At 44.0% G+C, this 17,502-nt stretch overlaps 2 protein-coding genes across 2 annotated transcripts in view; one reads left to right on the top strand and one right to left on the bottom strand.

Annotated features, from left to right (window-relative positions):
* Positions 1–644: 644 nt before the first annotated feature.
* LOC311506106 (uncharacterized protein) lies at positions 645–5,829 on the bottom strand. Its single transcript, XM_084569988.1, has 4 exons — positions 5,714–5,829; positions 5,560–5,635; positions 3,028–3,324; positions 645–2,949 (listed from the first exon to the last, which is right to left on the bottom strand). The coding sequence occupies exons 1-4, from the start codon at positions 5,720–5,722 to the stop codon at positions 2,606–2,608; spliced, it is 726 nt and encodes a 241-aa protein (XP_084426114.1). The 5' UTR covers positions 5,723–5,829; the 3' UTR covers positions 645–2,605.
* A 7,140-nt stretch (positions 5,830–12,969) lies between these two features.
* The window catches only part of mgat5b (alpha-1,6-mannosylglycoprotein 6-beta-N-acetylglucosaminyltransferase B), a 64,612-nt gene continuing 60,079 nt past the window's right edge, over positions 12,970–17,502 (top strand). Inside the window, exons 1-2 of the mRNA XM_084571269.1 lie at positions 12,970–13,756; positions 14,690–14,802. Of these exons, the coding sequence (XP_084427395.1) occupies positions 13,689–13,756; positions 14,690–14,802 (181 nt within the window). The 5' untranslated portion in view covers positions 12,970–13,688. The remainder of the gene's footprint in view (positions 13,757–14,689; positions 14,803–17,502) is intronic.

Here is a 17,502-nt window from a genome sequence, read left to right as displayed (position 1 = left end):
TTTAGCGTGTATCGGCTCTAAGTGGCGTCTCTTCACGTGTTGTTGTGTCTGTTTTAGCTCCTAACTAAGAAAGTCTGAGGGGTTTTGTCTTTGGAGCGGCAGCGGCAACGTGGAAAAGAACATATTTACGTACAGAGAGGCTGTCATCGCTGACATTAGCATCCTCACACTGACTTTAATGCAGGAAAACGGGTTTCATGCATTTGTTTTTAGTCTGAATGGTATGTCCTCCTCTTTGTGAACCCGTCACTCACACTTCCAAGAACACATCTGTGAAACTTGATACCTACGGGTGTTCTTGCACGTCTGTCTGCTTCACCGCCTATTCACCTTCATGTCCGTGACTCCCTGTTTTCTCTGCAGAGACAATTAGCGACTGAAATGCACAGAAAACTCAACTCAACATCCACCGTTGGATCGATGCACTTTAAAACTTGGAGCCCCCGTCGAGCAGAGGACGGAGCGTCTGGTTCTAAACAAAAAAACAAGACAACCTTTTGGCACGCAGTGATGCAGTCGCACCATAAAACACATCTGGTCTGCAAAAACGTGCATGGCCTTATTCTCACAAAGCTCTGATTGCATTTAACAGAGTTTTATGTAGAAATATTACAATAAATAAATAATGCACACAATGCATAATATGATTGGAAAATACAGAAACGTCTTTTTATTTATTTTATATTTACAATATTCAACACTTGGGGAAAAAAAAAAAACCTCACTGAATCAGTTCTTGTTCATAAATGGAAGTGCTGCCCCCTTCTGGTTAGTTAAAAGACATTTCAGGTTATAGTTACAGCAAAAAACTAAAACTAAACCGTGAAATTATTTGATTTCCTGTATCTGCAAAGTAAAGCTGCAGGAATTATTTAATCAATCGGAATCGTCTGACTGAGGCTGTGGTCATTAAGGTAGTTTAACATCAGAGTGTGATGTGGTGCATATAAAGTTTTTAATTCTCAAAAATGCACAAGGGAAGGCGAAATATTACCAACAAAAAAATGAGTACAGTTGATTCAAGAGTAGGTTCAGCTCCTGTTTGCTATTACCCGGCCGTTTGTTGTGAAATATTTGATTTCATTTGAGTCCAGAAGCGTTCAAAACAGTTCACTGTGCAGGTCTAGAAAGATGAAAACAAGATAAAGACGTCTCCTTCTGCAGAAAAGCATCTGTCCCAGTCGAGCACTTCAAGGAGATAAGGAAGTTTGCTTTAAGAAAAACAAAACAAAACAAAAATGCACATGTGGTGATCTTATTCTAACCACCTGAAGTTGACCCCAAACCTGAATTTAAATCTGTTTATTAGCCACGTATATACAGTGTAAAAGTTGTTGCACCCCTCCAAACGTTCTGCATAAAAATAACTCAAAACTTAACGGGATTGTGAAAGTAGACAAAGAACCAAATGAGAGGAAACAAATTAAACAGAAATGTTTTACTTTGTGGAATTGTATGATGGCAACGGACAAAGGAGCTTTCTGAGGAGCTCAGAGAAAGAGTTGTTGTTGCTCATCAGGCTGGAAAAGGTTCCAGAACCATCTCTAAAGAGTTTGGAACCCACAAATAGTCCACAGTCAGACAGATTGAAGACGACTGTTCCCCTCCACAGGAGTGGTCCACCAACAAAGATCACTCCATAATAGTCTGAGAGGTCCCAAAGGAACCCAGGGGAACTTCTAAGCAGCTAAAGGCCTCTCTCTCATTGGCTAATGTTAATGTTGATGAATCCACTCAACAACCATGGTGTGATGGACAAAGACACTGCTCTCTAAGAAGAACATTTCTAAACATCATGTGGACAAGACAGAAGACTATTGGGACAATGTTTAGTGGACAGATGAGACCAAAGTAGAATAGTTTGGTTTAAATGAGATGAACCAACACTGCATCATTCCAGCATCAGAACCTCATCCCTCCATCACACATGGGGGTGCTAATGTCCTGGTTTGGGCCTGTTCTGCTGCATCTGGACCAGGACGGCTTGTCATCATTGATGGACCAATGAATTCTGAATTCTACCAGTGAACTCTAAAAGAAAATGTCAGGACATCTGTCCATGAGCTGAATGTGAAGAGAAACTGAGTCATGCAGCAAGACAACGAGAACCAAGAACACAAGTGGTTCTACAGAAGAACGGTTAAAGAAGAACAAGATGAATGTTTAGGAACGGCCAAGTCAAAGTCCTGACCTTAATCCAATAGAAATGTTGTGGAAGGACCTGAAGCAAGCAGTTGATGTGAGGAAACCCACCAACATCTCAGAACTGAAGTGGTTCTGTTATGAGGAATGGGCTAAAATTCCTCCAGGCTGCTGTAGAAGACAGATCAGCTGTTACCAGAAATGTTTAGTTGATGTATTGAAGATGACGGTTCACATACTTTTGCAACTCTCTCATTTCTGTTTAATGTTTGATTGGGTTCTCTTTGTCTACATTCAGGACTTGTGTGAAAACGTTTTGAGTCATTTTTCTGCAGAAATGTAGAAAATTCAGAATCAAAAGCGGTGGTTTAAGTTCTTGCTCAAGCCGTGGACATGGAGCGGCTCCAGTGCTGCTTTCATAACCGCCAGTCCACAGCTCAGTACAGTTTGTGCCCGTTTTTCTTCACATGACAAAAGACAGGATAATGATTTCCAACACCATGCAGAACCACTTCAGCACGACCAGACTTCCTGATGACACAACTACCTCTCGAGAGGAGAGATACTTCCCGAGAGAAGGGATCCAGAGGGAGCAGTTATAAATCTGCTCCTGGTTTGTCTTCTTCACTTTCATCGCGCTCCAGACATTGAAGCGTCCTGCTTGGTCCATCTCTTTGTGTGTGCTGGCATTGGATGTTAAGTTGCCGTCTGGCTTGAACCAGTGGATGACGCCGCTTGGGTAAACTCCACTGAACTCGCACCGAGCCGCGGTCGCGTTTGTGGAGCTTTGTGAACTTCCCTTGCACTCTGTGAAGATGAAGAGCTGTTAGAAAAGACGAAGGAGGGAAGCTGACAGGTACCAGAACAGGTTAAAGGTTAACTCACCGTCCACTGTGATGTTAATTGGGCGAGCCTTTGCTCCCTGCATGGCGCGTATTTTGCAGATGTATATTCCTGCATCCACAGGCATCACGTTGAAGAGATCCAGAGTGATGTTGTTTCCTGTCCTGTTGCACTCAACCCTTGTGTCAGTTTGGTTGCACATATCTTTATTCTTGGACATCCAGGTGAAGTATTTAATTTCCAGCTGCTTTGAGGTGGCGCTACATGTCAGCGTCACGTCCTGTCCACAGCCAGCGCCTCGGTTCTGGGCGGTGACCTCCAGCTCCACGGTTGAACCGGCTGCGTTATGAAGAGACAAAGAGGATGAGCGTTACAGGAGACGTTTATTTACTCTGTGTCTGAGGGACAGTTGATTTAGTGTCTTCTTTTAAATCATGTACTGTCAGGTAAAAGAAACTCGGGAGTATTTGTCATTTTGGGAATAAGCTTCTTGCTGAAATCATATCCAAGTGTAAATCTGGTAACTTTCCATCTGGATTTCATTCTGGGCTGTGATTCAACTGAGAAAAAACATTCTCTGCATGACTAAAGTTACTACTGTCAATCACCACACAAAGCCCCGCCCCCAAACCATTTTATTGGGTACGATCTTTGCAGGAGCAGAATCAGTTGCCAACAGAGAGTCACTGCAGACGGAGAAGTTGAAGGTGGAGGCTTGATGTCTTCAGATTCATATTTAAGTCAACTATTATGAGTCCAGGCAGGAACTTTGTACTTTGCACTGATTCTTTTTTCTTCTTTCATCTACATTCTTTCTGGTTTTCTCCTTTATCCTAGCCATATATGCTGCTATTTTCAGCCTGGTGTAACCGGATTCAGTTTTTATCAGAGTCAGGTTACTCTGGATCTGGATTTCATTATGGGGCTGTGTTTAAACCATAGACGGTACAAAGATGGACGGTGGAACAGCTCGTCTAAAGAGAAGCCAAAGCGAGTAGAGCTCCCCCTGGTGGCTGGCTGCAGTATAGGCCATACGCTCCACCCCCTCCACTCCATCCTTTTTTTTTATCAAGGATGGTTTCTGTCATTTTAGGTAATTAATATAATTTTGATGAATGTTCAATTAATTTTTTGGATAAGTTTCGTTTTAGTTATTTGACGCTATAGAAAAAGGATGTGACATAATCGCGACTACCAATTGCCATGCCAACCGCTCCATAAGGCCTCCGTGACGGTTGTAAAAAAATAAAAATAAAATAAAAAAAGAGGTAGAGCAGAGCGTAGTGTTAATTAAATGAAAACGTGAGTGAGTCTGGAGGAAGTGTGGGCGGGGCATCGATGGTTGAAAACATAGACTGTATATAAATATGGACAATACGTCTCCACTTCCTCTCATTGGTCAAACTGACTCTATTTTCCTGGGGATACGGGCGGCGCCATCTTGTGACTTTGGAGCCAGAGTCTGATCCATTGACTGTAGATCGGTATGTTTATTTTACTCTCATGGTCTTTTACGCTTTACGGTTGGCATGACAACTGGCAGTCACCATTATGTCACATCCTGTTTCTACAGCGAAACTTATCCAAAAATTGACACTTGAACATTCATCAACATTATATTAACTACCTAAAATGACAGAAACCATCCTTGATAAAAATTTCTTTGACCTGTATTTTAGTGTTTTAGTTTGACCCAAGTCCCGCCCACTAACATGGAGGGGCTGGAGCTTATGACCTATACTGCAGCCAGCCACCAGGGGGAGCTCTACTTGCTTTGGCTTTACTTTAGAGGAGCAGTTCCTCCCCCATCTTTATACTGTCTATGGCTTCAGCTGGATAGTCCTCCAACCAATCAGAGCCACAGATGACATGTATGACAACTGTTACTCTTTTGTCAATCCCCACAAAACCGCAAAACTTTGTGGTTGGGCAACTTTTGTCTCTCTGCCAAAAAACACATGATAATTTACCCAACCCACACTATGAACCATCCCACAGTTTTTAGTGTTCCCTGGCTAGTACATGCATCTACATGACTTTCATTGTTTTTTACTTCACACTTTATCTAATTTGCCACCTGCACTGTGTTTCTTGACGAACGATGAAGGTTGGTTTCATTTGCTACTAGTGCTGCTGGAGTCTTGATCTTTCTACAGTTTCTTCTCCTCATCTGTGCACCCTGGTTGCAGGTGAAGTTAAAGGTGAAGAACTTCAAAATCTGAATAACAGCACAGAAATGGACTGGGTTTAAAATGACAGCGCTGACTATCACCACTGGAAGGAAGCATCTGTTTCTTTTTGAGGGTAAACCTCCAGCTGTCAGGATAGCTTAGCTTCTACCTTCTGTGCAATTTGAGCAACATTTGCTGTGTTGATGAGCAACTTTTAAAGCGTTGGAGCACAACCTGATCTCATGAACTCCTGTTTCAGTCATTTTTCATTCTATCCACTGATCAGCACATTTCCCAAAGTGACAAAACTTTCCGTTACAGTTTAAAGCGGTTCAGGATCAGGGAAGAGTTTACACTTAACAGGCACATGTCTATTTGCAGTCTGTTTGAGAGACTCACTCACCAGCGAGGCAGACTCCAGAAATCAACCAGAAAAGCTGAAAGGTCGTCACAGTGGAGGGGAAACCCGTCGCCTTGATCTGTGTTCAAATAAACATTCATCACGTTAGACGCGAGCTGAAAGCTGAAAGCTGCTGAACATGAGAGCAAATACTTACACCTGCCATGGTGTCCTGCCTGTCGTCTGTGAAAGTCTGTTCGAGGTGTTTGAGCTGAGGGGGATTTAACTTGAACTGAAGCAGTGGTGTGGTCGGGCGTGAACAGACGTGCCCTGGAATGGATAAAAGTTTCTGTCTCTCCACCTTGAAACAAGTGAGCAGGGTGAAACTCGAGCTTTCTCAAAATGACGTCATGTTTTTATTGTTGTTTAACTTAAAATATGTAAAATTAGAATTGGTTGTTTGTGAAAGGGGTTTATGAAGGTGATAATGGAGAACAACAACACTAGTCTGACAAAGAACATGTTTAGATGTTTTTTCTCAGCAGCAGATTTCCTTCAGACCACAGACAAGCCCACACTGCACTGAGAAACTTTATTAGCAACCAAAGCGGAATGTGATTCAGTTTAATTTAAGCTGAGGATGAAGGTAGATAAACAGACAGCAGGCTGAGGCATGTGGGGGAATTAGAGTCTATAAAAGATTTTGGCAAACAACATCCTGTCAAGGAGTGACTGTCGTCACTCCTCGTAAAGAGTTGCTGACTGATGACGGGGCAGGTGTCCTGGACGGGGAGGGGTGCTGGGCAGGTTTCTGCAGAACAAAGAAGAACCCGCAAAGTGACTGATACTGTATATTCCCACAGCTCTGATGTGACGTGATGGCACCTCAATGTCGCTGTGCTTGTCCTGGCCTGCAAACAGCTGACCTGCAGAGGTTATATTTCATCTTTGATGACTTCAAAACGCTCCTCACGCTGAATGCACAGGGAGATGTTTGCTGTTTAAAGTGAGGTAGAGTGAAAGGTGACGTAAGGTGGAGAGTCTGCAGAAAGTCCTGAACGTGCATCTTAACCCTTGTGTACGGTTGGAGATGAAAACAGCCACACCCACCCTCACACACACCCTCACACACACACTAATATTCTCATAAACTCCATATATCAAATAGAAAAACTAGGCTTTTTATACAACAGGGCTATGTAATGGGTAAATGGCGTGATTTGGTGGTCAACAGTAAAATTGCCAAATCTGAGTCCTTCTGAACAGGGGGAATCACCAGGATTGTAAAATGCATTGTTATTTAGTGTCATGTCTGTGCATTCAAATAATGTGGTTATATAATGGGAGTCAATGGGGCAAAAACAGCCACTAACGCTATGAAAGGAAGTTTTAATGAAAATCTGATGCTGCACAAAAACTAAATATGCTTCAAAGTCAATGATGTTACTAACCTTTGACATATCCAAGACTGTGATAACAGGTAAAAAATCTCCTGTTTCCGATCATTTTTTTATATTGAATATAGGTCATTTTGTGTGTATTTTTCCCCATATCAGTGACTTTATTTTTTTAAATGGCATTTAAAGAGTTAAAATTTTGATTTATGTTTTAATATTTTGCAGTTTTCATTAGGGCTGAAGTTGATTAACAGATTTAAACAAAAAAAAGTTGAAAAAATATTTATCTGATATATTTTTACAGCAGTCAAAGTAAGTGGCTGTTTTCAGCCACTAACCATATGAAAGGAAGTTTTATTGAAAATCAGATGCTGCACAAAAACTAAATATGCTTTAAAGTCAGTGATGTTACTAACCTTTGACATATCCAAGTCTGTCATAACAGGTAAAAAATCTCCCACCTCTGATCATTTTTTATATTGAAAATATGTAATTTTGTGTTTTTCCCTACCCAAAATCAGTGACTTTATTTTTTAAATTGGCATTTAAAAGGTTAAAATCCTCATTGTTTTTTTTTTAATATTTTGCAGTTTTGATTAGGACTGAGGTTGATTAACAGATTTATGCAAAAAAAGTTGAAAAAAATATTTATCTGATATATTTTTACAGCAGTTAAAAGTTAGTGGCTGTTTTCAGCGTTTCAGTGTTTTTTAACGGTACACAAGGGTTAATAAGGAGGCGTCAGACAGTTAGGTGGGACTCTGAAAACATCCCAAACGATGAAGTTAGATAGGGCAGGAACCCCCAGAGTCTCAGGTGGAGACCACAGGTGTCAAACATACGGCTGAATTTGCCCCCCAAACTAAAACCAATCAATCAGTCTTTACTTGTAAAGCACTTTAAAGACAACACAGTCGTCCAGAGTCTCATAAAACAATCAAACAACAAGAACCAACATCTCAAACTGAGTTAAAAGCCAAAGAGAAAAAAATGTGTTTTAAGAGAGGATTTAAAAAGAAGCACTGCTTGACGTGTAGAGACAGATCCCTCCACGGTCGGTTTGAGGACAGCGACTGAAACGGGGCGGTGACTGTGGGGCGAGGCCACAAACACATTTAAAAACTAACAGAATAAGTCTAAAATAAATCTGGAAACAAAGCAGTGACTCCCACCAAAATTGTTGTTTTGTTATCTCCAGTTAAAAGTTGAGCAGCAGCATTTTGAATCAGCTGTAGTCAAGAAGGTGACGTGTGGCTAAGCCCAACATAAAGTGAACTGCTATAGTCTGAACAAGTTGTGATGAAAGCATGGATTAGTGGTGGTGGATGAAGCAGATGAAGCTGCTGAAGGAGACGTCTGATGAAGACTTTTATTTTTGGACGGCCACAGAGGAGGAGGGCTGACAGAATGACAGTTTAAAAGCGTAGGAACGAGGGAATGATCGGACGAAAGCAGCCACGTAGAAACTGATTTAGATCTGAGCGTGCGAAAGCAGAGGAGATAAGGAAATGACTCGACGGCCCACGTTCACTGAGGGAAGCTTTCATTCTGAATAACAAAAATAAAAAAGACGTGGTCCCCTTACCAAGATAATCACATCACACCCACTCACAGACGCTTTCCTGCAGCTCAGGGACTGCATGGAATTTTATTTCCTTGCCCCCTGAACTCACCATCTGCTTCATCCTTAAAAAGTTGTCAGTGCAGACTCTGCTTTTCTCCACAGCTTCATGCAGCTTTATAAGCCCACAGATTAACTGTTGTTTTGTGCTGCTGCAAACAGGATGAAAACACATTTTAAAAGTCAAACTGAACCAACTTTACCTGTTTGGGAGCAGCCGTTCAGGTCTTTACGTCACCAGACAGAGACAGACGGACCCAAAGCAGAAACCAGACCCAGAGGTGATGTGGTGGTTTTAATGTGGGTGAGGATGATGATGCTGAAGGTGGACACAGTCTCTGTAGCATGTTAGGGTTAGGGTTATCCTTCCTACTGGAGCTTTTATTCCATCGCTGGAGGATGAAGGATCCAGGATGACTGGATTTCATTTCTGACAAATTCCAACAAGTCTGCGTTTTCCACTTCTGCTTTCCCCCATGTGTATATTTCCCTCTAAAATACAAATACAGTGTTTAGTATAAAGCCAGCGCTTTCTTTTTCTTTTTCTCTTTACTTTTCTTTTTTTAGTTTTGTCCTTGGGCGTCTTCTTCTGTGAATCTTCAGCAAAGCAGAGCGAGTCCAAACCAAACCACAGCAGGAGGGAGAGAGAAGCAGCAGCAGCAGCAGGAGGAAGGAAAACATACAGAGAGATGAGCAGACAGTGGGAGAGAAGGAATAGAGGGATCAGAGGAAGGAGAGGTCAGCAGGAAGCAGGAGGAAGAGGAGGAGGAGGAGGAGGTGGCTCACAGTCATCTTAGTCGAGTTAGAATCTCATTTCAGACTCAGGTGCAGTCAAAACTTATCGGCCGAGGCTCGGAGAAAGTTTAATGAGGCAGATTTAAGAACGTAACGTTAAGCTTTCAGTCGGCACTAAAGTTAAATCCATTTTCTCTAAAGAGCCTCGTGATTAATATTTAACGTCCTGGAGCTTCCAGTAAAGTTCTCCTCTCGTTTCCTCCGAGCTTCTGACGTCGTTGGCCCTTCCTTCGTGTCAGAATATGAATATGAGTGTCCCTGTAGTCTGCACTGCAGATTTTGAATCAGATTCTAGGAACAAACCCTGATGTATTCATAATCATGTAGGCGTTGTTTGAGCGTTACATACTGTAGCTACCGCCTGCAGCTGTCTGCATAGCTTAGCTTTTACCTTCTGTGCAACATCTGAGCAACATTTACTGATGGAGAGAAGTTGTTGACGACTTCCAGGTTTCACATCTGAAGTAAATTCAAGCCATAGAGCTCCTGGGAAGCTTAATTATGTGACTAAAGTGACTAAAAACTGTTTTATACTCATGACATGCTGCTGATATTCTAGAAAAAACTCCACATGCAAACTACAGCTGGATGAATGTTTAAAATAAAAGAGAATAAATAATAATAATAAATAAATTATTCTATGGGTTCAGCTCTGAGGAGCGACTCTCACTGAGATGTTCTGGTCAGTCAGTCAGTCAGACGGAGGGAGGGAGGGAGGGAGGGAGGTGGGTGGGTGGGTCATGTTGTAGTTTCACTTCTGAATTTTAAATCTAGATATTGACCTTGTAATGTCAGCACCAGCCAGTCTTCCTGGGCGGAGGGCCAAGAGGCAGCGTCCAGCAGCAGCAGCAGCAGCAGCAGCAGCATCAGCTCACTCAGACATCCAGCACCCGGCATAGTAAAAGCAGTTGCCACGGTAACAAGGGATGCTGCAGCTTTGCCGACGTGGCCCTGGAGGTTCTTCGCTCGTGATCCTTGACGACTTTAAAACGTTTCTAACCCGTTTTTTTTTTTTTTCCTCCTCGGACGGATGATTTAAAAATAAAAAGAGTGAAACCAGAGTTAATTTGAAACCAAATGAACAAACCTGCTTGAGATAAGACAAAACCAGGTTCTCCAGCTTCCTCCCACCGTCCAAAGACATGCTGGTTAGGTTCATTGGTGATTCTAAATTGGCCGTAGGTGTGAGTGTCTCTCTGTGTTAGCCCTGTGATAGACTGGAGACCTGTCCAGGGTGGACCCCCCCTCTAGACCAATGACAGCTGGGATAGACTGGAGACCTGTCCAGGGTGGACCCCCCCCCCCCCAGACCAATGACAGCTGGGATATAAGCGGTTACAGATAATAAATGAATGAATGAATATGCGTAAAGATTTAAATCATGCATGTAGGTGCACTGACTGTTCTGTGAAGCATCTGTTTTGAACAAACCTGTTAATGTGATCCTCTTGATGGAGAAAGAAGGAGAGAAAGAACACGTGACCAGACTCTGGCTGTGTGTTCTGGGTTCTGTCCACAGGGTGTCGCTGCTGAGCTGCTGTTAACCTGCAGGGAGCTGTCCGTGGTGCTGAAATCCTCCACGGGATCAATAACACAAAATATATAGAGAAAAGTCGAACTATAAGGACATCCTGTATGTACAGAGTGATGGTGGAAACAAATAAATAATAAATAATTGTTAAGACTGTAAAACGTATTGGACAAGACAGGGAGGTAGTGGTTTGTGCAAAATAGACTTAGATAAACTTTATTGATCCAAGGGAAATTGCTTAGTAGTACAGTAGCTTAGTTGCACATAAAAACACTCTTAAGAACCACAAGTAAAAAGAAAGATTAAATAAAATAAAATGAAATATATGTGAAATAAAATAAAATAGTATCAGCAAAAATGTCCAGAATTTGCATATGAACAGATGCACAAGACATAGAGACAGAGGTAAATCGATATTCTATCCATAGGAAGGATTAATAAGGTGTAATAGAGACCATTAACATGAATGACATTTAGTTATGTTGTTGTTGTCCAGCTGGACAGAGTAGAGGATGAATGACGTCCTGTAGCGTTCACTGAGGGAGTGGAGCTGGATCAGTCTGTTGGAGAATGAGCTCCACTGTTCCTCTATAGTCCATGATGGAGGGCAGTTTGTCCAGTGTCCTCCTGTCCCTTAATCTCTGCCAATAACATGTCCAGCCTTTCAGATCAACCTGTCCATCCTACTGATGTCCTTTCTGCTGGTGTTGCTCCCCCAACAAACCACAGCAAAGAACAAACTGGTAGAAAGTCTCCAGCAACTTGCTGCATTAAAAGACCTGATCTTCCTCAGGAAGTAGAGTCTACTCACTGCATCACTGTTGTCCCTCCAGTCCAGTCTGCTGTTCATGTGGACTCCCAGGTTTGGGTCTGGGACCACTCCACAAAGTCTCTGATCGGTGTCCCGTACTCCACCTCCTGTCCATCTCTAAGACACCCAACCACCACAGAGTCACTGACGGACTTCTGCAGGTGTCAGGACCCAGAGCTGGACTGGAGATCAGAGATGTAAAGGGTGAAGAGAAATGGAGACAGGACAGTCCTCTGTGGTGTCCCCATAGTACTGACAACAATATCAGACAGGGAGCCCCCCCCCCCCCCCAAGCTGCACTGACTGGGGCCTGTCAGTCAAGTAATCAGTAATCCAGGAGACAGTGGAGAAAGCAGGGTGTGGCTTATTGTTGACTCAGGCTGCTGCTCAGTAGTTTTAAAGATCACCTGGTGAATCCACGTGTCCACATTGTTGTCTTATTGTTATTTTAAACTTTTATTTAACATTTCATGGAGGGAGTTTAAGTCTTCACTTTGTTCGTCCTTCAGCTCTCTGTCTCTCTGACTTTCTGTTTCAAAGGTGCATCCCTGGAAGGACACCCTGCAATGGTTCCTCTGCACATAGTTCAGCATATAAGGTGATGTGCTTAATGAAAGGACACCGGCTACATGTGGAAGCGTCTCAGAGTGCAGTAATAATGTCTTTCTTTCCAATAAAAGGACACGATCCCACACTACAGACTGGTAGACTATGTTTTCTAAATGAAAAAGCAGCCATACAGAACCTCCAGCTCACCTCACTCCAGGTTCTGTCCTTTGTGTGAAGACATTTTATCATGTCTGTGTTTACTATGTCCGACACTAATGTCTTGAAAAGCAGCATTTGTGCCACATTAACAGATTCTCTCTCGTTATTGGACTTCTGGTAACGCTCCTGCTCCTGGTTTAGTTTGAAAACTCCAGGGTTTAGGAACAGTTTTAGGTCTGGATGTGGGACCCCAGCCTTGACCCTTGACCCTTGACCTAACACGGATAATGATTTACAGCGGCAGTAGCAGTGACGTCCTCCAGAGGCTCCAGCAGTGAGTCAGTCCTCACGAACCTCCAAGTTAAAAAGTTTACAGCAGCAATAAACACGTTTCCAACCTGGCACTAAAACGGTTTTAGTCTCTAGAGCTAGTTAGCCTCAGCTCCACTCTGGCTCCACATCTTTGACCGTTGTTGAATTAGCTGGGAGTTAGATAGGAGTTTAACCGGTTCAAAAAGCACAAACAGAGGAGCTTTCATAGTGTTATTTCTTTTTATTTGAGAGGCTCTAATGAAACAAACTGAAAGCTCCAGAGCGAGAAGAAACCTTGAGCTGCTCATGTGTGGAGGGAAACATCTGCTTTAGACAAGAGAACAAGATTCAGCTGCTGCACGGTGAGGAATAAAACAGAAAACAGACACATAAAGGCGTCAGTGACATTAAAGGTCAACGTGGTTTTATTCCAGGTGAGTTAGCTGCTGAATATAAGAGGAATCTGAGCAGGTGGGACAACGATGCATCCAGGAAGGAACGGAGAACTATCAGCTATGACCACTGGGCTTAATCTGACTCCACTGTGTTTGATAGATCTAATCCCTGCAATGAATCTGATCTGAATAAATGCTCATTAATGTTCTAGTTTGAGCCTCTAGGTGTCGCTGTCACTGAAGAGCAGCTGATAGGAGGAGGAGGACGCGGTCAGAGCTCCAAACACTCAGCAGGAGAGCTGGATCAGTGCGCACTCAGATCCGAGCTGCTCCTTCCTCCAGGAGGTTTAACATCGTTTCAAGGCTTCAGTCTGAACTCATTCCCGGACAATCACCGGACGCTCGCTCCCGGTCCGCGCCGCTATGAAGGAGGAAGCTCTGCCCGAGGTCTGCAGGACGCATCTGCGGGATTTGCGCTGAAGTTGTCCAGATCGCGCCGAGCGGCTGCCAGGCTGTTGGGAAGTTAGCCAGGAGCTCTCGGTGCTCGTCGGTCTCCGGTGATCAAAGTTATGGCTCGGACGCCAGCGGACGCAGCAACCTGCTCCGTGTCTGCGCGCGGACAATGACTGCAGCCGGCGGCGAGCTTTCCACTATGCTGAGGAGATGTCTGCTCACTTTCAGACCGTTCAGGTGAGAACTCAGTCCTCCTTCCCCTGGCTCCGTGTGTAGACTCATTTACTTTCATGCAAAACAATAAAAAAATGGAAATAGTTGACGAGAATGGAGCAAAACTGTAGCAAACACATCTGTGGTAGGAATCTGCTGCAGACCGCTGAGGTGAGGTAGCTGCATTTGGCTGCTTTTCAGTCTTGCAAGTTGAGACCACTTTAATTAATTGGAGCTATGGGGAGCCACCTGCAGCTGGAAGGTTTGCTTATTCAGCTCAAAGTCTCAGCAGCAGCAGGAGGAGGAGGAGGAGGAGGAGGAGGAAAACAAAGCGAGCAGACACAAAGTCATTAAAACTTCTCAGAGATGCTGAATCACACTCTGAGGTGTCCTGATGCTCCACACCTGATTTAACGACAGAAACACACACATGCTCCAGAGAGAAGCAGAAACACATCTTCACTTTCACACACTCGTTCTGCAGCTGTCATCTTCCTGCCTGGTACAGATAACAGCATCGAGGTCCGTGGCCTCAGAAGTGTCTCAATCTGCTGCAGCTCTGGCCCACGTCAACGGACCGTTCCCAGACATTTTCTCAGCAGGAATCCAGGAGCCAGTTTGTCGATGAAATCGCTGCGTTTATCTCTGAAACGTTTGCGGCTCTCTCTCGGCCTCTCTCGGTCTCCCTCCAGAGCGGAGCCATTCAGCTGTAATTGAATGCCTTTTCATTTTAGGTGTTTGCTCGCTGAGCACAGTGTGGAAGCAGAAAACTCATCCGTGTAATGGTTTGTTTGGAGTGACACAGCCAAGCGGGTACACGGTGCCGTTTCTGTGGCTTCACTGGTGCAAGATGAAAATCTGAAACCTGGTGAAGGCCTCAGAGTTTCTTCTTCTACTGTCTCGTCCTCCTCTGTCCTCTGACTCTAACCGTGTCTCCTTGTCTTTCGTCTCCTGCAGGATCTTCGTGGCGGGGATCGGTTTCTTCAGCCTGTGCTTTCTAATGACCTCTCTCGGGGGCCAGTTCTCGGCCAAGCGACCCGGAGATCCCCCCTTCACGGTTCGAGCCGAAGGTAAGGCCTGCAGCCACCCGTCAGCGCCGCTCGGTAGCCTGCGACTGCAGCAGGCCGCGTCCTGCTCTGGTAATGAACAGGCTGGGGGCGTGCTGAGAGCTTCACGGGGCTCCTCTGATTGCTGCCAGCGGACTGACAGACCTGCTGCACAGTCGCCTGCTGAGCCTCTCATCTGCACCTCTTTCCTCTGCTTCCATGTCATCACCTCGGTCTGGCCCACATGGACTCATTTCAGTCGTAGAACCAGGGGCTCAAAATGGACACTTTCTATATCGGGTTGCACGTGAAGGCGAATGGGGCAGATACACTTGATGTAGTGGCATGTGGAGGGAAGTGAGGATTTAAAAGTGAAACTGAAAAGACTTCCAGGTTCTCTGTCTTCTTCCAGCTGTCCAAAGATATGACTGTTCTTCATGTTTTTTTTTTTTAGTTGTTCCTAAAGTGTTTTTGTGTGTGTGTCTGTGTCAGGCTGCATCCTGCTGGGGATGGCTGCTGCCATCAAGGAGTGTCATTGCTATGGGGTGGAGGTGCCTGGTCTGGTCTAGGTGGGTGCTACATGTCTAAGTAACATCCACACCAATGAATGCCAGGTCCAGAAGTTTCCCAGCAGAACACTGAACTGTCACAAGATGGTTTAAATGTTATTCACTTCACCCGTCAGTGGTCATAATGTTGTGGCTGATCGGTTTGGTAAACGGCGTGTCTCTGCTTGTCTGTTTGTTGTGTCAGATGTAAAGATGGGGATCTGAGTGATAAATGTCTCGTATAGAATCAGTGTGAAGCTGGAGGAGCAGCGACAGGAGGAGGGAACGTTGTTGTTGTTGTTCTTCGTATCAAGCTTCATCAGAGGAGATGATTTCATGGATGTGACTCTGTCATGAAATAATCCTCTGAGCTGCTCCAGACTGAGAGACTGAGAGCTGTCTGATTAATTAGCCGCTGGCAGGCTTCAGTCAGGACGGCGTCCGGCCTCCAGCTCATTAAACAGCTGACCGGGGTGTGTGTGTGTGTGTGTGTGTGTGTGTGTGTGTTAGTGGTCCAGGAGTTCTGAATGAGCTGAGATGTTGTTGATCACTGTGTAAACATGTGGGTTTAAAGGAGGCTTTAGAGACGTAGGAAAACTAAACATAAAGACCTTCAGAACAATTATTTTAAGATTTACAACTAATGGGACGACTCTAAAAAACTAAAGTGACCTCAGCACTGGATCAGAGTCAGTCAGTTTATCTGAAAGATTGTGAAGACATCTCTTGTTTGTCGTCATGTTTCCGTCATTTCTCGTCATGTTTCAGCCGTTTGTCGTCATGTTTCCGTTGCTTGTTGTTGTGTTTCACTCATGTTTCACTCATTTATGACATTTGTCGTCATGTTTCAGCTGTTCATTTGTCATGTTTCAGTGATTTGTTGCCACGTATCAGATATTTTTCATGTCTCTGTTTCTCATGTTTAAATGATTTGTCACGTTTCAGGCGTTTCTCTCTGCCAGACTTGATTTAATCTCAGTCGGTCTGAATCTGTCATCTTGACACATGTCGAGTCGTCTGGTGAATCATTTCCGTCTCTTCTGTCGATAAAACGTTTCATTTTATTTTACAGGGATCACCTCTGATCTCTGCTCAGGTCCTTCTAAGACGTGACTCTCTGATTGGATGGTTGCTTTGTGTTGTTGTCAGACTGAAACGCTTTTTCCATTTTCATCTTTCTGTGTGCGTCACGCCAGACGTGTGAAAATGTCACCTTAAGATTCTCTGTGTTTTGAATCCTGGAAAACAAAATGTCCAGGCTGTTCTGAGTGTTACTTATCTTGAGTGGCAATAACTGGACTGAAGGGCAAAAGGTGTGAAGAAGAATATGTAATTATTGCCTCCCTCCCTCCAGCCTCCAGCCTCCAGCCTCCAGCCTCCAGCCTCCAGCCTCCAGCCTCCCGTGTTGCTTTTAGCTCTGTTTTCTACCGTTTTATAGATTTTCTGTGTGAGTGCTGCTCTCTGTGACACTGAGTTGGATATAAAGCTGTATTCTGATTTCAAATGCATGCATTTCCTTCATTACTTCCCTTTGAAGGTTCAGGAAACTAATGATGTAGAAAATGTACGAGGTGGTGGTGGTGGGTGTGGGGGTACAGACGGAGAGTATTTCTTCCAGAGTGGGAAGCATGAAAGGCGGAGGCGTTTGATCCCAGATATCTTAAAGGCTCCAGAAGTGTGCTGGAGCTTTCTAATAAGCTCTTTGAAGACCACCTTCACAGTGTGTCCTCTCGCCTCGGGGGCTTTAATGCAGCTTGGCCACATAAAGAGACGAGTCGTCCTCGGACGCTTTCAGCTTCACTCTGCTCAGAGCGACACTAAAAGGTTCAGATGTTCATGTGATCTCCAGTCTGAAACACCTGAAACACTCTGTTACCTGATTATTTATAACCACCATCCTCTGAGAAAAAAGATCTGCTGTGTCTATCTGCAAAGGTTTCAGTTGTTTGTGACAGTTTGTCGTCTTGTTTCAGTTGTTTGTCGACATGTTCCAGTCGTTTCTTGTCCCGTTTTAGTCATTTGTGGTCATGTTTCAGCCATTTGTCGTCTTGTTTCAGTTGTTTGTCGTCTTGTTTCAGTTGTTTGTCGTCATGTTTCAGCCGTTTCATTTGTTGTCATGTGTCAGCTGTTTGTCGTCATCTTTTAGCTGCAGCTTGTCTCCACACGGCTACTTCGC

This window comes from Chelon labrosus (genome assembly GCF_963514085.1).
Source record: "Chelon labrosus genome assembly, chromosome: 21".
NCBI classification, from domain to species: Eukaryota; Metazoa; Chordata; class Actinopteri; order Mugiliformes; family Mugilidae; genus Chelon; species Chelon labrosus.
Note: the sequence above shows the minus strand (reverse complement) of the source record. Positions and strands in the feature narration are given on the sequence as shown.

Excerpts from the sequence above, each read along its gene's own strand:
- LOC311506106 (XM_084569988.1), bottom strand. Across the intron at positions 3,325-5,559 it reads TTCTGGAGTCTGCCTCGCTG|CCGGTTCAACCGTGGAGCTG; the intron begins GTGAGTGAGTCT and ends TTCATAACGCAG. Across the intron at positions 2,950-3,027 it reads AATTAACATCACAGTGGACG|AGTGCAAGGGAAGTTCACAA; the intron begins GTGAGTTAACCT and ends TCATCTTCACAG.